Genomic DNA, 17,286 nt, shown 5'->3' with positions numbered 1-17,286 from the left:
CCAGGAAAAAAAAGTGTCAGATCCCCTGAAGCTGGGGTTACAGGTGGTTGCTGGCTGCCATGTGGATGTTGGGAACTGAACCCAGGTCCTTTTGAAGAGTAGTAAGTGCTCCTAACTGCTGAGCCATTTCTCCAGTCCTGGTAGTTCCTGTTTCTAACCTATGCTACATGTGGCCTTTTGAGTCCATTTCCTTTCAGGATTTCTTGAAACACAAATCTGCAATGAGGCACTGACTGACATGAGCACCTTCTGGGTCGGGTGGGGGTCTTCACAGCGGTATCTGCTCTGGAGAAAGCGTCCTGGAGAGACTGGCTAGCTCCAGGTATCTCACTGTTGTCATGTGTGGAGGAGGAAGAAGTGCTGGGGTCCCCGGGAAGAGGCTGCACCTTTTGGTCACCTGGAAATCACTCGGGTTTTTCATTTATGATCCTGATTGTCATCATTGTGGTATCTCCAAAGGTCAGGAGAGCAGACCTTCCTGAGGGAAGTAAGAGGCAGGACAGAACCACTTCAGCTTGTAGTGATAAAAATAAGGGTTGGCGGGAGGAAGTGACTTGGCACCCAGAACCCTGCTTCCTGAGCAGCTGCCTTCTGAATAGCCGGGGAAAGATGGATGCTAAATCAAGCCCATCTTCCCTGCCCGGTCTTCCTCCATTTGCTTCTCCTTATTCCTGTCTTTGCTGCTCCTTGTTCCTCCCTCCTTCTGGAGCATGGAAGCTTCCATTTATTTCTCCCCTGTTTTCCTAGACATTTCTCTCGTCTCCGGTCCCGCTCACTAGAGTGACATCTTGAGCCTGATCCTGCCGCATTAAAAAAAAAGAAGAAAGAAAAAAAAAAAAAACCCTGCCTCCAATGAGCCCTTCATTTCTGATCTCTGTGGAGATGTGGCAGATGGCAGAGCCTGACTGAGCGACAGAGGCCCCCCATCCCAGGCCCAGGAGCTGCCAGGACTGGTAAATGGGCTAGTTATATGCCTTTCTACACTTGTGTACCTAAACTTGGTGGCCTCCTCAAACCAGAATCGCTTTCATGTCCTACAGAAGCTGCCTGGAAGAGGGCAACTGCCCCTTTAGCTGTTTTTCCATCCCTATAGGAGATTTCATAGCTACTGAATTCATCTGTGAGTGAGACTTCCTGATCAAGCCCTGTGTACCTTGCTAGAGTGGAAGAAATGGCTCACTCCTCAGGGAACTCACTGTGAGGCTGAGCAGACCAAATCTTACCCTTAAGAGGCCATTCCAAGCCTGGTATGGTATCGCATGCCTTTAATCCCAGCACTTGGGAGGCAGAGGCAGGTGGATCTTTGTGAGCTTGAGGCCAGCCTGGTCTACATAGTGAGTTCCAGGACAGCTGGGGCTACAGAGAGACCCTGTCTCAAAAAGACAAAAAAAAAGTCCATTCCAAGGCAGGACAACTTTTCACACTCACTGGGGTACCAGGAAGGGACCCCAGGGCCATGCAGGTTGGTGAAGAACTACTGCTCAGGGAAAAGGAGAGAGGTCTAAGACTCAAACCCAACTGCCTTCAAAAGTGCTGGCTAGCCTTGTCCTGACCCAGGGAGAGGAGATACTGGGGACTCTGAAGGCCATTCTTTCCCAAGTGGGTAGAGATGATAACAGTGGGTGAGGAGAAATGGAGGGAGCAGGGTTTGGCCTGGGGCAGGGTGTCACTCAGGTCTAGAGTGTGCCTAGGGGACTGTGCTCTTGATGGTAACTCGCCTTCTAAAGACTCTGGCCACCATATTCTCACAGTTGTGAACATGTTTGTAAGAAGAACTCTGGAGGGCTACGCAGATGAAGCGCTTGCTGGAAGGGGCTTCTCCAGGGCCAGCAGAAGTGGGGTCTGGGCTCCTGGAGCTACAGGTTGCAAGAAAGGACCCTGATTTTTATCCAGAATCAAGGAAAATCAAAACATTTCTTTTTGATGTGTCTGAGTATTTTGCCTGCATGTATGTAAGTGCACCCGTGTCACACAGTGCCCACAGAAGTTAGAAGAGGGTGTTGGATCCCCTGGAACTGGAGTTATAGATGGTTGCTAGCTGCTATGTGGGTGCTGGGAACTAAACTCAGATCCTCTGCAGTAGCAGCCAATGCTCTTAACTGCTAAGCCATCTCTCCAACCTTAATGTGTCTTTTGTAAGAAGATGTGACAGCCTTTTGACCTTCCCTAGGGTATTTTTTTTCCTTGCACATTCTTCCTGGAGCAAGTGGAGCCCATGGTCGCCGTTCTCCCCCTCCCGTCCAGACAGGACCAGGATCGTGGAGGACTATGGTGTGGCTATAATCAGCAACTGTGCCAAACATAGTTCAGATGTTTTGCTTGTTCTAACAGCAACCTTTTGAGAAGGAAAGAGCACCACCATTCCACAGATGAAGAAAGGAGATACAAGCAAGTTGTCTGAACTCTGCAGTGAGGAAGTGGCAGAGTGAGAATGCAGGCAGCCTGGCTCCAGAATGCTTCCTTATTTGCTGGGCTGCACAGCCCACCCTGGACAAGAGAAGCCATCTTCCTCCTGCCATGGGATGCCCATGACGTAGGGGTGGGTGGAATAACAACAATCCCACACTGGCCACTCTGCCAGGGCCAGTCTATCCCTCCCAGACACCATGTGAGCAGGTGCAGGTGAGGAAAGAATTACTGCTCAATGCCTAGAGAGACCAGGGAACTAGATCACAATCATGGCAAGTGAGACTCAACCCCTACTCCCTTCAGACTCATGCTCACTGGGCCTGGCCTTGCCCTGATCTCAGAGAGAAGGGTGCTCAGGCTCCCTGGCACCCTGGAGATGGTTCTTTTCCAAGCCACAAAGGGAGTCTGAGTGAGGATCCCTATATAATGGGAAGAGAAGATGGTAGTTGAGAGAGAGAAAGCCAGCCAGGCGTGGTGGCACACGCCTTTAATCCCAGCTCTTGGGAGGCAGAGGTAGGCAGATCTCTGAGTTCAAGGCCCGCCTGGAGCCTGGTCTACATAGTGAGTTCAGGCCTGCTGGGTCTACAGAGAGAACCTGCCTCAAAAAAAGAGAGAGAGAGAGAGAGAAAGAGAGAGATCTCTCCCAAAAGCTCACTGGGCTTTTGAAGACCTTTCTAGAGAAGACAACATAGTCCATTAAGGACAGGTACCAGGTATACCAACACTAATGCTGTTTTCTGCTGCCCTCACCCTTCCTGGGGTGAGGGGAGTGCAAGGATGCCAATGGTACATGTGCAGTGAACACCATCAGTGAGGTATGACCTCCCACACAGACTTGATGTGCCAGGGCACTTGGGGTCAGGTAGCTCCCTAGGGGAAGTACAGTCTAGCCCATCCAGATGGAGGTTCACAGTCCCCTCCTCAGGGCAAAGAGTCCCTGTGTGCACGCTGGTTAGTCTTTCGACATCCACATTGCCTGAGAGTCCCCAAGTTGACAGGTACACAGCATTGGAAGTCAGGATCAGCCTCTTTAGAGGCTAGGAATAGGGATGTGTATGAGTAGTATTGCCTGCATGTATGTGAGTGCACCCGTGTCATGCAGTGCCGAGGAGGTCAGAAGAGGGCTTCGGATTCCCCTGGAGCTGGGGTTAACGACGGTTCGTAGCCACCATGTGGGTGCTGGGAATTGAACCCCGGTCCTCTGCAAGAGCAGTCAGTGCTCTTAACCGCTGAGCCATCTCTCCAGCCCCAGAAGCAGGTTTTAGAATGTCAAGAGAGGAAGGGCTGAGAGTGGCACAGTATTGGAGGGTTCCCGTCCATACAGTTAAACCCAGAGGCTCCTGGTCTGTAACCTGGGACTCGGGTGGGGAAGGTGTGGCCCTGTGGTTCCCACCCTCTGGAGCTACTTCCTTTTGGGGCTCTTGCTTCAGTTCCAGCCCCTGACATCACACTGTCCCCAATAGAATACTTTTCTCTGAGGCGATGGCTCCAATGTGAACCAACACCTCTGGATCTTCTGGCCCAGTGGAGACCAGCTGGAACTTTGAGAGGCTTTATTAAACAATATTTGTTGAGTGAATAAGTACTAAGAGAGAACAGAAGGGGTATTAACGGATGATGTCCACGAGGCCTAAAAATAGCCCAGCTCACAAGTCTAGGTTTCACTCTGTCCTTGTCAGGGCTTGGCAGACTCTGGCCTGGCTAGAGCTCCTTCTGCTGTCACAGGGAGGAGTCCTCAAGCCACATGACCCCTCTGCAGCCCACCTGAGTGGCCCTCTTTCACCCCTATCCCCAGTACAATGACACTGAGGTAAAGATCTAAGGGCATGGCTTTCCTTTGATGGGTGTAGAGATGTTCCCACTTGCTAAGCCAGGCCGTTGGGGAGAATTCTGAGCATTGGCTGCTCCTACACAGAGTGCCCTCTAAGTAGGGAAGAGTCTTGAGAAGTCCCAGACCCAACCTTCAGCAGGTCATGTAGGTCCTGCACTCAGCTCAAAAACCAGTAGTGACAGCATCAGGCCTCAGAGCCCAGTACTTTGCTCCCAAGGCCCTGCCTGGTCTGTTGCAACCACCCCCAGCTGTGCCCTGTAGACCAGCCAGAACTCTGGCCATGCTGGCTGTTCCATGTACTCTGTAGCCACAAGGATGCAGATGCAGTGGGCAATGCTGGCTCCCTGAGGGCTGAGAGCCCAGCCACTCCTCAGCTTGTCAACATGCCCCCTCCATCATGGGCCCCCTTCTGCCTTGGACTTCCAAAGCAGTGTTGTTGCAGGTAATTAAAGGGTTTTAATTAAATTAGGATCCCATCTGGCTGGGATCAGTCAGGCCCTTAACGAGATTGTGTGTCACCAACATCAGAATGTGTATGGGGACTCAGACAAGAGAGGACTGAATTTAGGGCCTGGAGGCTCTTCAGACAGGGGCAGGGAACCCCTGGGGCTCCCTGAAATATGGCAGCAACTTGTTCCACTTCCAAATAATGAGGCAGGGGATGGGGGAAGTCAGAGCTTTCTCATGTGCCTTCTTGCCCTAGGCGTCTATAAATATTTCTGAGGTGTGTTGAGGTATGCAGACATTGTCTGAGTTCTACAGATGAGGAAACTGAGTCAGATATAGCTTCAAGAAATGGAGACCTAGGGGGCAGGGAGATGGCTCAGTGAGTAAAGTTACTTGCCTCAAAGCCCGAGGACCTCAGTTTGAACCCCAGGACCCTCATGGTAGAAGAGAACCTACTCCCCACAAGTTGTCCTCTGACCTCCACATGTGTGGATACACCCTAAGCTAATTTTTTTTTTTTTTGGCCTTTTTGAGACAGGGTCTTCCTGTAGCCCCAGCTGGCCTGGAACTCACTATGTAGACCAGGCTGGCCTTGAACTCACAGAGATTCGCCTGCCTCTGCCTCCTGAGGGCTAGGATTAAAGACATGCGCCACTACACCCGGCTTCCAAGCTAATTTTTAAAAATGGGTGGGTGGGAAAGCAGAGAGATGGATCAGAAGAGAGCTTGCTGCTTTTCTAGGTCCCAAGTTCCATTCCCAACACCTATGTCGAGGGCCTCATAACTACCTGTAACTCCAAGGGATCTGATGCTCTCTTCTGGCCTCCACAGGTATACACACACACACACACACACACACACACACACACACACACACACACACACACGACATACACCTACACCAGGGAAGGTGGTGGCACATGCCTATAATCCCAGCACTTGGGAGGTAGGAAGATCAGGAGGAGTTCAAGACCAGCCTCTTCTACATAGCCAATCCAGGCCTGCCAGGGCTACATGAGACCCTGTCTTAAGAGAAAGAAAGATTCAAAAAGGCTTAAATATGATAGAAATTGCATTTTCTCTCACATGGAAGTCTGAAGGCAGGCATCTTAGGGCCAGTATGGCATTTCTAGCCCATGGTTTTCAGAGACCAAGCTTTCATTCGGCTTACCAGTCTCCCACTTGTGTGTGGCACTTACCCTTATGATCTATAGTCCTCTGCTCTACCAGCTGAGCTATCAAAGGGCACACCATGGTCTAGTAGCAGCTGTAGCTAGTGGTCACATATTCTAGATAGGGTGGAGGATGGAACAAAGAAGGAACAAAGGGTAAAGACCTTTATTTTAAGATGTTTGTGACTTGCTCTATAACCCCTTGGCTTAAATGTTATTGGCCAGATCTTGGTCATGTGGCCACATGTAGAAGGGAGGCAGAGAAATGTAGGATTACTGTCAGGCAGCCGTGTGCCTGGTGAGCAACTGAGAATCCTATTTCTACGGAGACAGGGGAAAAGGATTCTGTGTTAGTTTTCTTTTTTCTGCAACAAAGACAGACCTGATAAAAACAGAGGAAGGGAGAAAGGGTTTATTTGGGCTCATGGTTTGAAAGGGCAGGGAAGCCATGGCAGTGGAGTGTGAGGCAGCTGGTCACATTGCAACCACAGTCAGGAGGCAGACAGGTAAATGCTGGTGCTCTGTTCACTTTTTCCTATTTATTCATTCTAAGACCCTAGCTCATGGGATGATCCTACCCACATGCTGGGCCAGACTTCCTTCCTTGGTGAAACGTCTCTGGAAACACCCTCATAGACATACCCAGAGGTATGGCCCTTAGATGATTCTAAATCCAGTCAAGATTAACCATCACAGATATGAGACAATTAACCGTTTCTGCTACAAGCATCAAGGGGCAGAACCAGGACAGGAACCAACATCTCCTACCAGCCTGGGGCTCTCTCACCCAGACACAGGAGCAAGACTAGATAGAGTTAGCACAAACCCATTTTCAAAAGCAAAGAGAGAAGTGACATTTGATGAACATCTCATTTACTCTCCCCAACAATGCTTTAAGTAGGGAGAATTTTCATTTTTTCAATTAAAGAGGTGCTGGGAGATGAGCCTTTGTCCAAGAGCACCCAGCTAATCCATCTCAGGATGGGGACCAGGTAGGGCTCCCTGCACACTATGTTACCATTTCATCAGCAGCTTCTGAGGTTCAGAAAGCGCCAACTTGTCCCTTAGGACCACCTAGCCAGGTGGCTCTGAGATAATGACCTGGAAAGCCTTGAACTTGGCATCTTTGGCTCCACTTATTATTGGGTCAGTTTTTAAGCTTGGCAGGTCAACAGGAAACAAAGTCTCCAGTGGAACTGGAATCCAGCCCCCAACTGGTGAGTGCCAAGTCTCTTGTGGCATTTGTGTCAGCTACTACTCTAGGACTTTAGCATAATTGGCAGGTGCCACCCCCACCCCATCTTGCCTCTGCCTGGTGGGGCTGGTGGTGTCTCTTGTCACCTGTCACCCCAGCCCCCGGTTCTCCTGGCAGCACCACAAGACTCAGAGTCTTCGGAAGTAACATTTCTCTCTCCCACTCCCAGCCATGACATTGGATCACTTCCCAACTCAGAGCAACTGGTTCATTATGTCTCCCTCAAACCCTTGCACATGCCCACTCGATGATCAAGTCCCTGGTCACCCTGTGACCTTCAGCTGCCTCCACCCCCATAAACCCCTTCCTCCAGCTTCCCTCTCCACCCACCCACCTCATGCATCTCTGAGCAATGGGCCTCGCCACAGGAGTCTGCCACATGCAAGGTCATCAGCATTCCTGCCAAGGATGGTGAAGGGGGTGACTCAGTTCCCGCTTGCTCATCTAGGGAAGGAGAATGAAAGAGAGGGAGGAGGGACCAGAAACCCATTTGCCTTTGCCTTAAGCTTCATCGAAAGGAGGACTTGGCTTTCCTGCCGGTGGACCTTCTGCTGTCTTCATGAACTGCAGAGAAGGTCACGCAGTACCGAAACCAGGCAGCACCTCCATGCAGAGTCAAAGAGTAAGGCGACTCCAGGTGTCCTGCTGTTCAGAAAAGGGTGGTTCTCTTTCATCCACAGTGCAGCTCCTGCTCTCAGGGAGACTGGGAGACTATAGTCTGCTGGGGAGGTGCAGTCTCTGCCCCAGGAACCCTCAGTCTGAAGTGACACCCAGCCCCTCCCCAGAGAGCATTCAATCTGTTGAGGGAGGCACAGCCCCCATCCCAGGTGCCCTCATGCTCTGATGGAGAGACCCAAGTCATGTCCTCAAAGAACCCTTGGTTTGGTAGGCTTGCTCTAGAGGCTTAACTCTATGGGGGAGACAAGATCCCTGCCTGGTTGAGTGGATGAGGGGCAGTAAAGACCAACAGCATGACCCCCAAATGGCCTGAGGATGTTGCAGACTGCCTTGAAGGTGGTGTGGGGAAGCCAAAGACCCCAGTTTTGTCTTAGAGTTCCTTTAAGAAGAATCAGTCTTGGGTGTTCCCAAAGACCAGGGTGAGAGGTCAGGGTGCCTGTGGGGCCTGAAGTCCATCTCTAACTGAGATGTCACAGATGTTGCTCAGAAGGGCAGAAGTGTGTCTTCTTAGCCACGGAAGTTGGGTGGACCTGCTGCCTTTCTGAGTACCAAGAGGGACCAAGAAATATCTGGTAAGAACAAGAGAGACCAGAGGACTCCTCCAAGGAGTTAGGATTTGGGAGGAAATCTGTTATCCAGATCTGAGCTGAGAACAGCCTGGTTGCTGGAGAAGGCAGAAAGGCAGGAAAGAAGAGGCAGAGTGTGCATGAGGGTGAAATGAAGTTATTAGAATGAACCCACCCCCTGTGCAGGCAGCACTGTGTGCTGGGAAGGCCGGGCCCTCCAGCTGTCGGCCGCAGCTGGCTCACCACAGGAGAGGAGTAGGAGGGGGCAGGTCAGAGTTCAGTGTTCACACAAAGGTGGGGATGGGGTTGCCCCACAGTTGCTGCTTCTTCCTCCAGACCCCACAGTCCTGTGGCAATTGCCCTGGAACAGTTTTTGATGAGAGGCACAGGTAGGAGATCCCTCTGGGTTCTAGCAGCCAAGGCCTCTCTGGGTGAGAGCCACAACCTAGGTCTCTCTAACTCTAATCACCTGTTCAGAGAGTGAGGCAGGAGTGAGCTGTGTGGGGGTGGGAGTGTCTTGAGTCTGCTCTGGAGAAATGGCTCCAAGATGAAGCAGGGCAAAACTGAAAAGGGAGTGTGGCCCCCCAAGACATCTTGTTTCTAGGTCACTTCACATAAGGTGGGGCTGCAGCCAGGTGGCTTCCAAACCCCTTAGCTGTGTACTGCAGAGGGTGGGGATGACTCTAGGCTCAGTGCTGGTGGGCAGGGGGCTAAGACAGAGTGTTCAGGTCATTAACCTTCACCCCAGAACTCTTCTCACTATGGCTATACTGCCAAAAGGGCCCCAAGGGACCTGAGCACTGACCTCCAAAGAGAGTGGACAAGAGGGGACACTGTGGCAGGGGCTCCAGTCTTCCCTTCACTGAGGCCCAAAGGTCAAGGATCCCCAAGTATCCAGTAATTCTGGTTGTCCCCAGTTGGAGGAGGAAGTGGCTACTGTCATGCCACATTGCGTCCCCATGCCACCTCAGCCTGTTCCTTCTCCCCCAAGAGGCAGATGGGAGTCACAGCTGGAGAGAGCAGGGAGGAATCTCTTCACTCTCAGGAGCGGGAGCCAAGCAAGATTGCTTAGAGGTCATTGGGCAGTTTTCAAAGCATGTCAGCATCTACTTGGGCCCAGGCTACAGATGCAGTGCCTCAGGCCCCACTCATACCTGCTGAATTAGGCAAGACCCAGAAAGCTGTGTGGGCTTCTGGGTGATTCTCATGGGCTCAAGTAACTCATGAGATAGAGGAAGAAACTGAAAGAGGCCAGCAAGGACAATGAACTTGGCCAAGGCCACACAGGAAAATACTGGCAGAACTGGGTACAACACTGGACATCTATAACTGCCTCCTGCAAGGGCCTACAGATGGCAATTCAGGGAGGATCAGGAGGGTGACGATTTGGCCTATTCTCCCCTTACTTAGTCTTCTTCCTAAGCTGCTTTTGCAGGTGCCACCCCCCCACTCCCCCAGCTCCATAAGCACCAGGCACAGGGTGTTTGGGCATCTGGCGCTGGATCTGACACTTGCAAAAGAGGGCAACCCAGAAGCTTCAGTGAGCCCCAGCTCTGGTGGCTGATGGAGGTCTGCAGTTCTGGTCCCTATTTGGGAAATACTGACCAGACAGGGGTCCCAGGTTCTTCTCCCCAGACAAAAATACAGTGCCCTGGGAAAGCTTTATTCCCTGCTCCACAGACAAGACTCTGAACACAGAAGTGACAGGGCATTTCACAAGACTTCCCACCCCTCCCCCTAACCACAGAAGACACTATGGAACAGTTCCAGCATGGCCACACAGTCCAGCCTCCTGCACCCCACTCAGCTTGTAGCCCCATGACCCAAAGAAGGAGGCCCCATCCCTATTCCAGAAAGCTTCAGTCTGACTTGAGGGGCTGGCTGTTGAGGAACCGTTCTCAGCAGGGGGAAGGGCAGATGACAGACACAGCACACAGGCAGGCTTCTGCTTGTGGCCTTCATGCTAAGAGGACCTAATAGTCCTGCCTCAGCTGAAGGATGGATGTGCCATCAGCAAGAGGGTGGCAGGAGCATAGCGTGCTGGTGGGAGAGGGGATTTTGTAAAGGGGTGGCCTGACTGGTGACCCATGATTTATTTGTCAAGACAGCAAAGGGCCAAGGGTGGGGGTACGATTACCACTTCAGCCTCAGTGCAGGGGGTGGGGGGGTGGAGGGGTGGGGGTGTCGGGGTTGCCCACCACTGGCCCCCAGGAAGCAGCTCAGCCATCTATCCTAAGTTGCCTATCTAGTGCCTACACAGATGGACTCTCCTGTCTGGTGCTGTCCTCTCTTGGGATGAAAGGGGAAAAGCCAAGGGTTACGGTGTTCTCCATGGCTTTATCTGGGACTACCTGGCCTGCCTGCCCAGGGGCCTCAGAACCCAGCATTGGCTACAGCTCAGTGGGAAAGCCCTGTAAGGCTGCCCAGAGCTGGCTCCTCTTCCATAGCAACCACAATCTAGCAACAGGTTGGGGCCAGAGCTGGGGACCCTTCCCCAACACTTGAGGTCTGGCCTGGACCCACCTGGCCTCTCCTCCTCTCCACCCCCTCCCTGCCTGGGGCCCATCCCTTCCCTACCCAGTGTCCAGCCAGACAACCTCCTGCACAGACCTCTGTGGCCTGCCCAGGTCACCCAGATGGGTAGTAAGGGGTATCGCTGTGGTAGTTGTAATCTGGGCACACCTTCTGCACCAGTCGATAGTCCGTACTGTAGAAGGCGATGTAGACGCACACGACTTTGAAGGGCTGGGAGCAGCTCCAGGTGGCTGAGCTTTGAGCATGGTCTCGGGAGCAGATCTTGGCTGGGTCGTGGGTACAGAGCGAGGTCTGGCGGCCCCGTTCTACCTTCTCCCACTCCATCCGGCAGTTGAAGATTTTGGAGGCCTTGGCTTCAATGAAAATCTGCTGTTCCTGGTGGAACTCCACAGCTTTGCTGGGGGGCACGAGGCTGATAGAGATGTTACCTTGGCCTGTGGCATTGTGGCGGAAGTGGACGCTGAAGGTCCCGTTGCCGTGGTCCACGATCTTTCCAGTGACAAGCAGGTTCAGGGCCACTGTCTTGATGTTGGAGTAGAAGTCACCCCATCCAAATATTTTCTTCACCTTGGTTGCAGGTGGGGGGCTTTGCTTAGGGCGGTTGGGGGGCTGCCCAAGAACACCCCAAGCCTCCCCAGGTGGAGCCAGCAGCCCTAGGAGTGTGGAATTGGCCAAGGGGCGGGACTTAGGTGAGATGTGGCCTCGCTTCCGAGGTACCCTGGGCCGAGGCTGGCCCTCATGGTCATCATGCTCAGGGTCCTCTGAGCCAGGGGGACCATCATCCTGACCACAGATGACCTATGGAGGGATTTGGAAAGAGAATTAGAGCCCGGTCCCCAGAGGACCCCAAGATCTGAGATCTGGCCCAGCACCCCACCACCAGCTATGTTGTCTCTGTCCCTGTCCCTTCTACTCTGACTCAGGCCGGGCTGAGGGGTATCTGCTGTTGTCCCCTTATGCTGGAGTCAGGTGTTCACCCTGGCTCTGTCACAGTCCCCTCTTCTATGATACTTGAGTCACCCACAGTCCTCTTATTGTCCTGTCTCGCTGCTATTCAAAATCCGGAAGGATGGTCAGGAATTCTCTCCCATGGACTAGGGCATCAGAGACAGATGAGGCCTTAGTGGATGGAAAGACTGAGTTTCTGATCTTGAGAAAACATCTGATGGCAGAAGCCCCCAGTCTGAAGGGAGAGACAGAGTCCCCACTGCTGAAATGTCCAAGCTTCACAGTCTTTGTCCTCCACGGGCCTGAGTCATTTTAGGGAGCCCTGAGTTATTTTGGGGAGCCCCATCCCTATCCTAGGAGCTCCCTGTCAACAGCAGAGGCACAGCTCCTGACTTTTAGGACATCCTAGTCCACTGAGTGAGACACCAGTCCTGGTCTAGGATAACTGCTGCCTTTAAAGGCAAAGATAGCAAGCCAATAAAATATGAATCCAGAACTTAATGAGAATCCTAGTCAATTACCAGTTCAGTTCAGGTTTTTTGAGGATGAGGAGACCAGACATGAATGCCACACCCAGCATGGCCAACTGTGTGGAAGCAAAACCCTTCTCTGAGGAACACTGGTGATGATGACATGCCAAAGCAGTACTTACATGATGGACCATTTCTTTCTTTCTTTCTTTCTTTCTTTCTTTCTTTCTTTCTTTCTTTCTTTTCTTTTGGTTTTTTTGAGACTGGGTCTCAGCTGGCCTGGAATGTGCTATGTAGACCAGGCTGGCCCTCTGCCTTTGGAGTGCTGAGATTAAAGGCATGTGCCACCATGCCCGGCCAAAGGACCATTTCTTATCAGTCCTATTTCATAGGTGAGGGCAACAAAATGTGGGATTTACATCACTACAAGGCCAAGGCCACAGTGTCAGTCCTTCCATGGCACCACACACTCTGGCCTCACAGACAAGATGTGCCTTTGCAAAAGACTTTTATCCAAGTTTCATTCCCACCTGGAATGTCCTGTCAAATTCTGCCAGGGCTTGTCCTGCCTCCACAGACTCAGCTATGGTGACAGGTCACAGTTTAGAAAGGCTTCCTGGAGGAGGCTGGGGACAGCCAGCAGGGCTCAGCAGGGCAACAGGGAGGTTGCCAGCTCCCTGAGATCAGTGGCCTGGTTGTGTGTTTGCTTGGTTTCGGACAGTGAGTTCTCACCAGTATGTCATGTCACCAGCGCAAGGGCACCAGCTCAGAGGCAGCAACTGGCTTGGTGGTGACATGGGTGGGGCTGAGGAATGCCAGAGGGGTTGGGGTAGGAGGCTTCAAAGGGGTTTGGACTTCAGGCCGTTTGTTCTGGCCTTGGCTGTGCCTGTGGCTATGTGCAGTGACCAGGCCAGTCTCTGTCCCACAGTCAAGGTTAGCCCTGCCTGCCAAGTCCCCAGTGCCCCCAGGGTGGAGAAGGGCAGGCAGGAAGGCTTGGTACAGGGCTGCCCGCCTGTGTATAATTGACCCGGGTGTTCACAGCTGAATGGTTGAGGAATAGGGAACAGGGTCAAGGGTAAGGGCCAAGCAGGGAAGGGCTTCCTCATAGTGGAGTAGGGGAGTAGTCAACTGGGATTGTTTTGCGGAAGGGGGCAGATCCAGCTGTGGCACTGAGGCTTCTCCAGGACAGACTGGGGCTGGGGCGGGTGTGGGGCGCCGGACATGGGTCGCAGGGGAGTTTAGCTCTGAGCTGGGGCCGGGGTTGGGTTCCAGCGTGTCCTAGGCCCCTGGGAAACCGCGGGTCGGCACCTGGGGAGCTGGCTCTGGGCGCTCCGCTCAGCGGCTGCGAGCGCCCGGGGCGGGAGCCGCCAGCCCAGGTCCTGTGGGGCTCCGGCTGCGCGCAGCCGGGAGAGGCGAGGAAAACAACAGGCGAGGAGGGAGGGAGCGGGAGGGACGGCAGGAGTCAGGGACGCGGGGGCCGACCCCCGCTAGCACCGGCTTGACGCGCTGGGGCCCCTGGAGCCAGCGGCTCTCTGGGCCCCAGGGGTCTGGGGAGAAGCCCGCGTCCCCTGACCTGGCAGGTCACCCACCCCACCCCCGTTCCGTGGGTCCTGGGATGCTACAGGAGGTCGGGTGATCCTTGGCGACTGGGTTCCGGGGGCCTTTTCCCTAGTGCCAGTCGCACCTCCCGCCACCAGCCGCGGAGTGGGTGGGCCAGCTCAGCACCTTCTCCCCGCCCCTATTAACCCTTCCAGTCCGGCCTCCGGCCTCGGACCCGCCCTCTCCCCAGCCTCCAGTGTCGCCTGCATCCCCGGGATGCCGGGGGCGGGGGGGGAGGGAGAAAGTTTCAGGGCTCAGCAGCTTCCCGCGCTCTCCCCATCCTTGGGCCCCCGCCCTGCGTCGCTCCGGGTGGACCACTCACCAGATAGAGGCTGCCCTGCACTAGGAACACGAAGCAGCAGCGGGTCAGTTGCATCTTCCTCCTCTGCTCTCGCCCCTTCCTCTCTTTTCCTTTCGGGGTCCCTGGCTCCCCGGGACTGCTCCTTCAGACGCGCTGTCCCATGCTCCAGTCCCCCGCGGCTCGCGGCCCTCCCTTCAGCCTGCCGCCCAGGACCGACCCCGCCCCCTTCGGTCCAGCTGTGCAGCCGCCGCCCCCTCCCCGCGTACTGCTGTGCGCGGCGTGGCCCCGGCTCCCAGTCCCAGATGCGCGTCCCGAGCGTCTCGAAGGGGCTCCAGCTGCGCGGTGGCTCCGCCACTCCAGACAGGCGCTCAGCGCCCTTCTGGCTTCCAGAGGCTCGGCTCTCCCAGATGTGCTGGAGACCTGCGCGCGCGCCCGTACCCGGTGCTAATTCTTCAGACCAGACGGCCCCTCCCGCCCCGTCGCGGCGCGCCCCCTGGCGGACGCCCCGGGCCTCGCAGAGCCGCGGCCGCCCGCTCCCCGCGCAGCGCCCCGCCAGACTGGAGCGCTCCTGGCGCCCAGGCGGCTCCCGCTTCCTCGTCCCTCCCACTGGCGGCGGCGGCGGTAGCAGGTATGGTGAGCCCAGTCGGTACCTCCGGAGTTAACTCCTCCCCTGCCGGCCCGCAGTCCGGGAACCTGGGACGCTGACTTTCCAGCAAAGAGAGCAGGAGGTGGACAGAGAAGCTCTGGGAGAGGAAGCGGGAGGCTGGGAGAAACGTGAATGGGGACACCAGCTTCTCTGCACTTCTGGCAGCGGGCCTGTTTTTCAGTAGCGGGCACCTGAAATCTGCTGCCCTACCCCCATCCCTGGGAGTTCTGAAATTTGGGGAGACAGTTTTGCCCAGTTCCATTCTAAGGGCTCAAGGACATCTTCACATCTTCTATAGCTTATCTAAGCTGTCAATCCATGTCTCACTGCAAGACTTAATGAGGTACTGACGGAAGTTCCTCCAAGTGTCTAGCCTGCATCCTTATCCTTGGCACGTCTGTTCCTTTCCTCAGAAAATCTTAGGACCTTAGAGCAATCACTGGGAAGCATTTGGTTGAAACTCTGGGCTGAAAAAAACCACTAGGCACTGGGCTGGATTCTGGGGCTGGAGTAAGGGTGAACCTCTTGAGGAATACCGGAGTGGGTGGGGTGAACAAGGCCTCACTGGAGGCTGTCCCTCCATTCTTCTCTACTCATTTCCTGTGACACAGGGGCTCACCAGGCTGAGGAGGGTCCCATCCCAGTGGGGTCCCAGGTTGCCCTCCAGGGTAAGAAAAAACAAGCTCCAACAGATTTCCCAAAGGCCCACTCTCCATCACACTCACTCCTGATGGCCAAGTCTCCTTAGCTCTCTAGAGCCTCTTCAGTCTTTAGAAAAACAAAAGATCAATCCTAGTACCCCTTAGAGACTTGTGAGAGTGAGGAGGTGCCCCAGCTTCTCGAGTAGCCCCAGCCTGGGCTGGGCCTGTAGAACAGCATGGGCACTCTACTCTGTGGCCCTCTGAGGTCCAGTGTGGTCCCTGCCTGTAGCCCCCCAACCCCCACCCCCAGCTCACATCTAGCTGCCTCCCCCACCATCTGCCAGGCAGTGCATGGGGAATGCAGATGAATCTTAATACCAGCCTGGGCCAAGTGAGAAGGAGAGACTGCAGAACCCAGGCAGCCTCCCTGAGCCCCCTGCTTCTGGGCACCTGGGCCTTCCTAGGGCAGTAACTGCTCTTTCAGGTGTGTGTGGTGTGTGTGCTAGCTCAAAGACCCCAAGCCAGGGGAGGAGGAAGGAACAGGTATATTTTTGTCTGGCCTGGGAGCCTCTGGTCCAGCTGGGAGGAAGAAGCTGTTGATCTGAGCGTGGGCAGCTAGTGCTGGCTCTCATCTAGGCAGAGGCATAGCTGGGCCCACTCCTTGTCCATTACAGGTCTTGTCCCTGGGAGAGTAGTGTGGCCCTGCAGAACCAGCACTGTTTTCAAGCCAGATGGTTCTATATTCTACTCCAGACCGGGACCTGCTGTGTGACCTTGGGTAGGTTGCTTCGGCTCTCTGATGGCAGTTTTCTGATCTGGTATTTCGAGAGGGAAGGGAGATGCAGTGTGCAAACAAAGTGCAGGCACCATGGTGGGCAGGCATGTGGGAGTGTAACAAAAGGAAGGGCTTACTTTGCTTTTACACCTCCCACACATTTGCTCTGGCTGCTCTTCCTGCCAGGCTTGCCCTCACTCCCATCTTGGTCACTCCTGGCTCTCACTTCCTTTAAGTTTCTCCTTTGCGTTCATCCATCAGCCACTAGCCCAGCCTGTCCTGAGTGCCAGGCTCCAGGCCAGAGGCTAGGATACAGAGATGAATGGGACACCGTCCCTGCCCTCAAGGATCTCCTCAGCCAGTGTGTGAAAATCGATCATTACAACTCACTGTGGTGAGTGGAATAACACAGCCCCCATAAGGCGTTCTAGAAGTGCTGGGGAAGAGGGGGGATCGGCAGGGCTGACTTTTTAGGGGAGGTCATGCCCTGGAGATGAGGAGCAGTGGGTTGGCAAAGGCTCTTCCTGAGGCTAGAACTGGGAGCAGCTTGTTTGCTATTCTGGGAACGCCCTTTCCGGGGAAAGAAGGGAGGCAAGGACCAACCATTGGAGGCCTTATATGTCAGCTCTAGGGGTCTGGACTCTTGTTTATGAGGAACACTGGAAGGGTTTTAAGGGGCTGATTACGGTCCAATTTGCATTTTGGAGAATTCACTAGAAAGAGGAACATCTATCGAGAGAGGCAGGGGAAGGAGGCAATTAGAAGACTGGGGTTAGGGGGCATGAAGATATCCTTTGCAGGAAACATGAAAAAACACATGAGATTTTGGTTGTTGCTGAGGTGAGGCAAGCAGAGAGGGAGAAATGGATGCCCCTGGGGTAACAGCTGGATGACAGACTAGGGGGAGAGTGATATCTTAGAGGGTTCAGCTTTGTCCGTGACAAATCTGGGTGCTGTTGGCCAGTGAAAGGCAGTAGAAAGTCTAACCTGAGGTCTGCTGCAGGAGATGTAAG

The 17,286-nt window shown here is 54.1% G+C and overlaps 1 protein-coding gene across 1 annotated transcript; it reads right to left on the bottom strand.

Annotated features, from left to right (window-relative positions):
• Positions 1-10,000: 10,000 nt before the first annotated feature.
• Nxph3 (neurexophilin 3) lies at positions 10,001-14,641 on the bottom strand. Its single transcript, XM_008838313.3, has 2 exons — positions 14,233-14,641; positions 10,001-11,691 (listed from the first exon to the last, which is right to left on the bottom strand). Exons 1-2 carry the CDS (start codon positions 14,284-14,286, stop codon positions 10,987-10,989), a joined length of 759 nt encoding a protein of 252 aa, XP_008836535.1. The 5' UTR covers positions 14,287-14,641; the 3' UTR covers positions 10,001-10,986.
• Between the last annotated feature and the right edge of the window lie 2,645 nt (positions 14,642-17,286).

Source organism: Nannospalax galili, unplaced genomic scaffold (genome assembly GCF_000622305.1).
Source record: "Nannospalax galili isolate Female #2095 unplaced genomic scaffold, S.galili_v1.0 scaffold95, whole genome shotgun sequence".
Lineage (NCBI taxonomy): Eukaryota > Metazoa > Chordata > Mammalia > Rodentia > Spalacidae > Nannospalax > Nannospalax galili.
This window is presented reverse-complemented; position numbering and strand designations above follow the sequence as displayed.

What these genes read in the sequence shown, in the direction of transcription:
- Nxph3 (XM_008838313.3), bottom strand. Translation starts at nt 14,286, where the DNA reads ATGCAACTGACCCGCTGCTGCTTCGTGTTCCTAGTGCAGGGCAGCCTC. An exon ending in TGCAGGGCAGCCTCTATCTG is followed by an intron (nt 11,692 to 14,232) that starts GTGAGTGGTCCA and finishes ATCCCTCCATAG; the next exon opens with GTCATCTGTGGTCAGGATGA.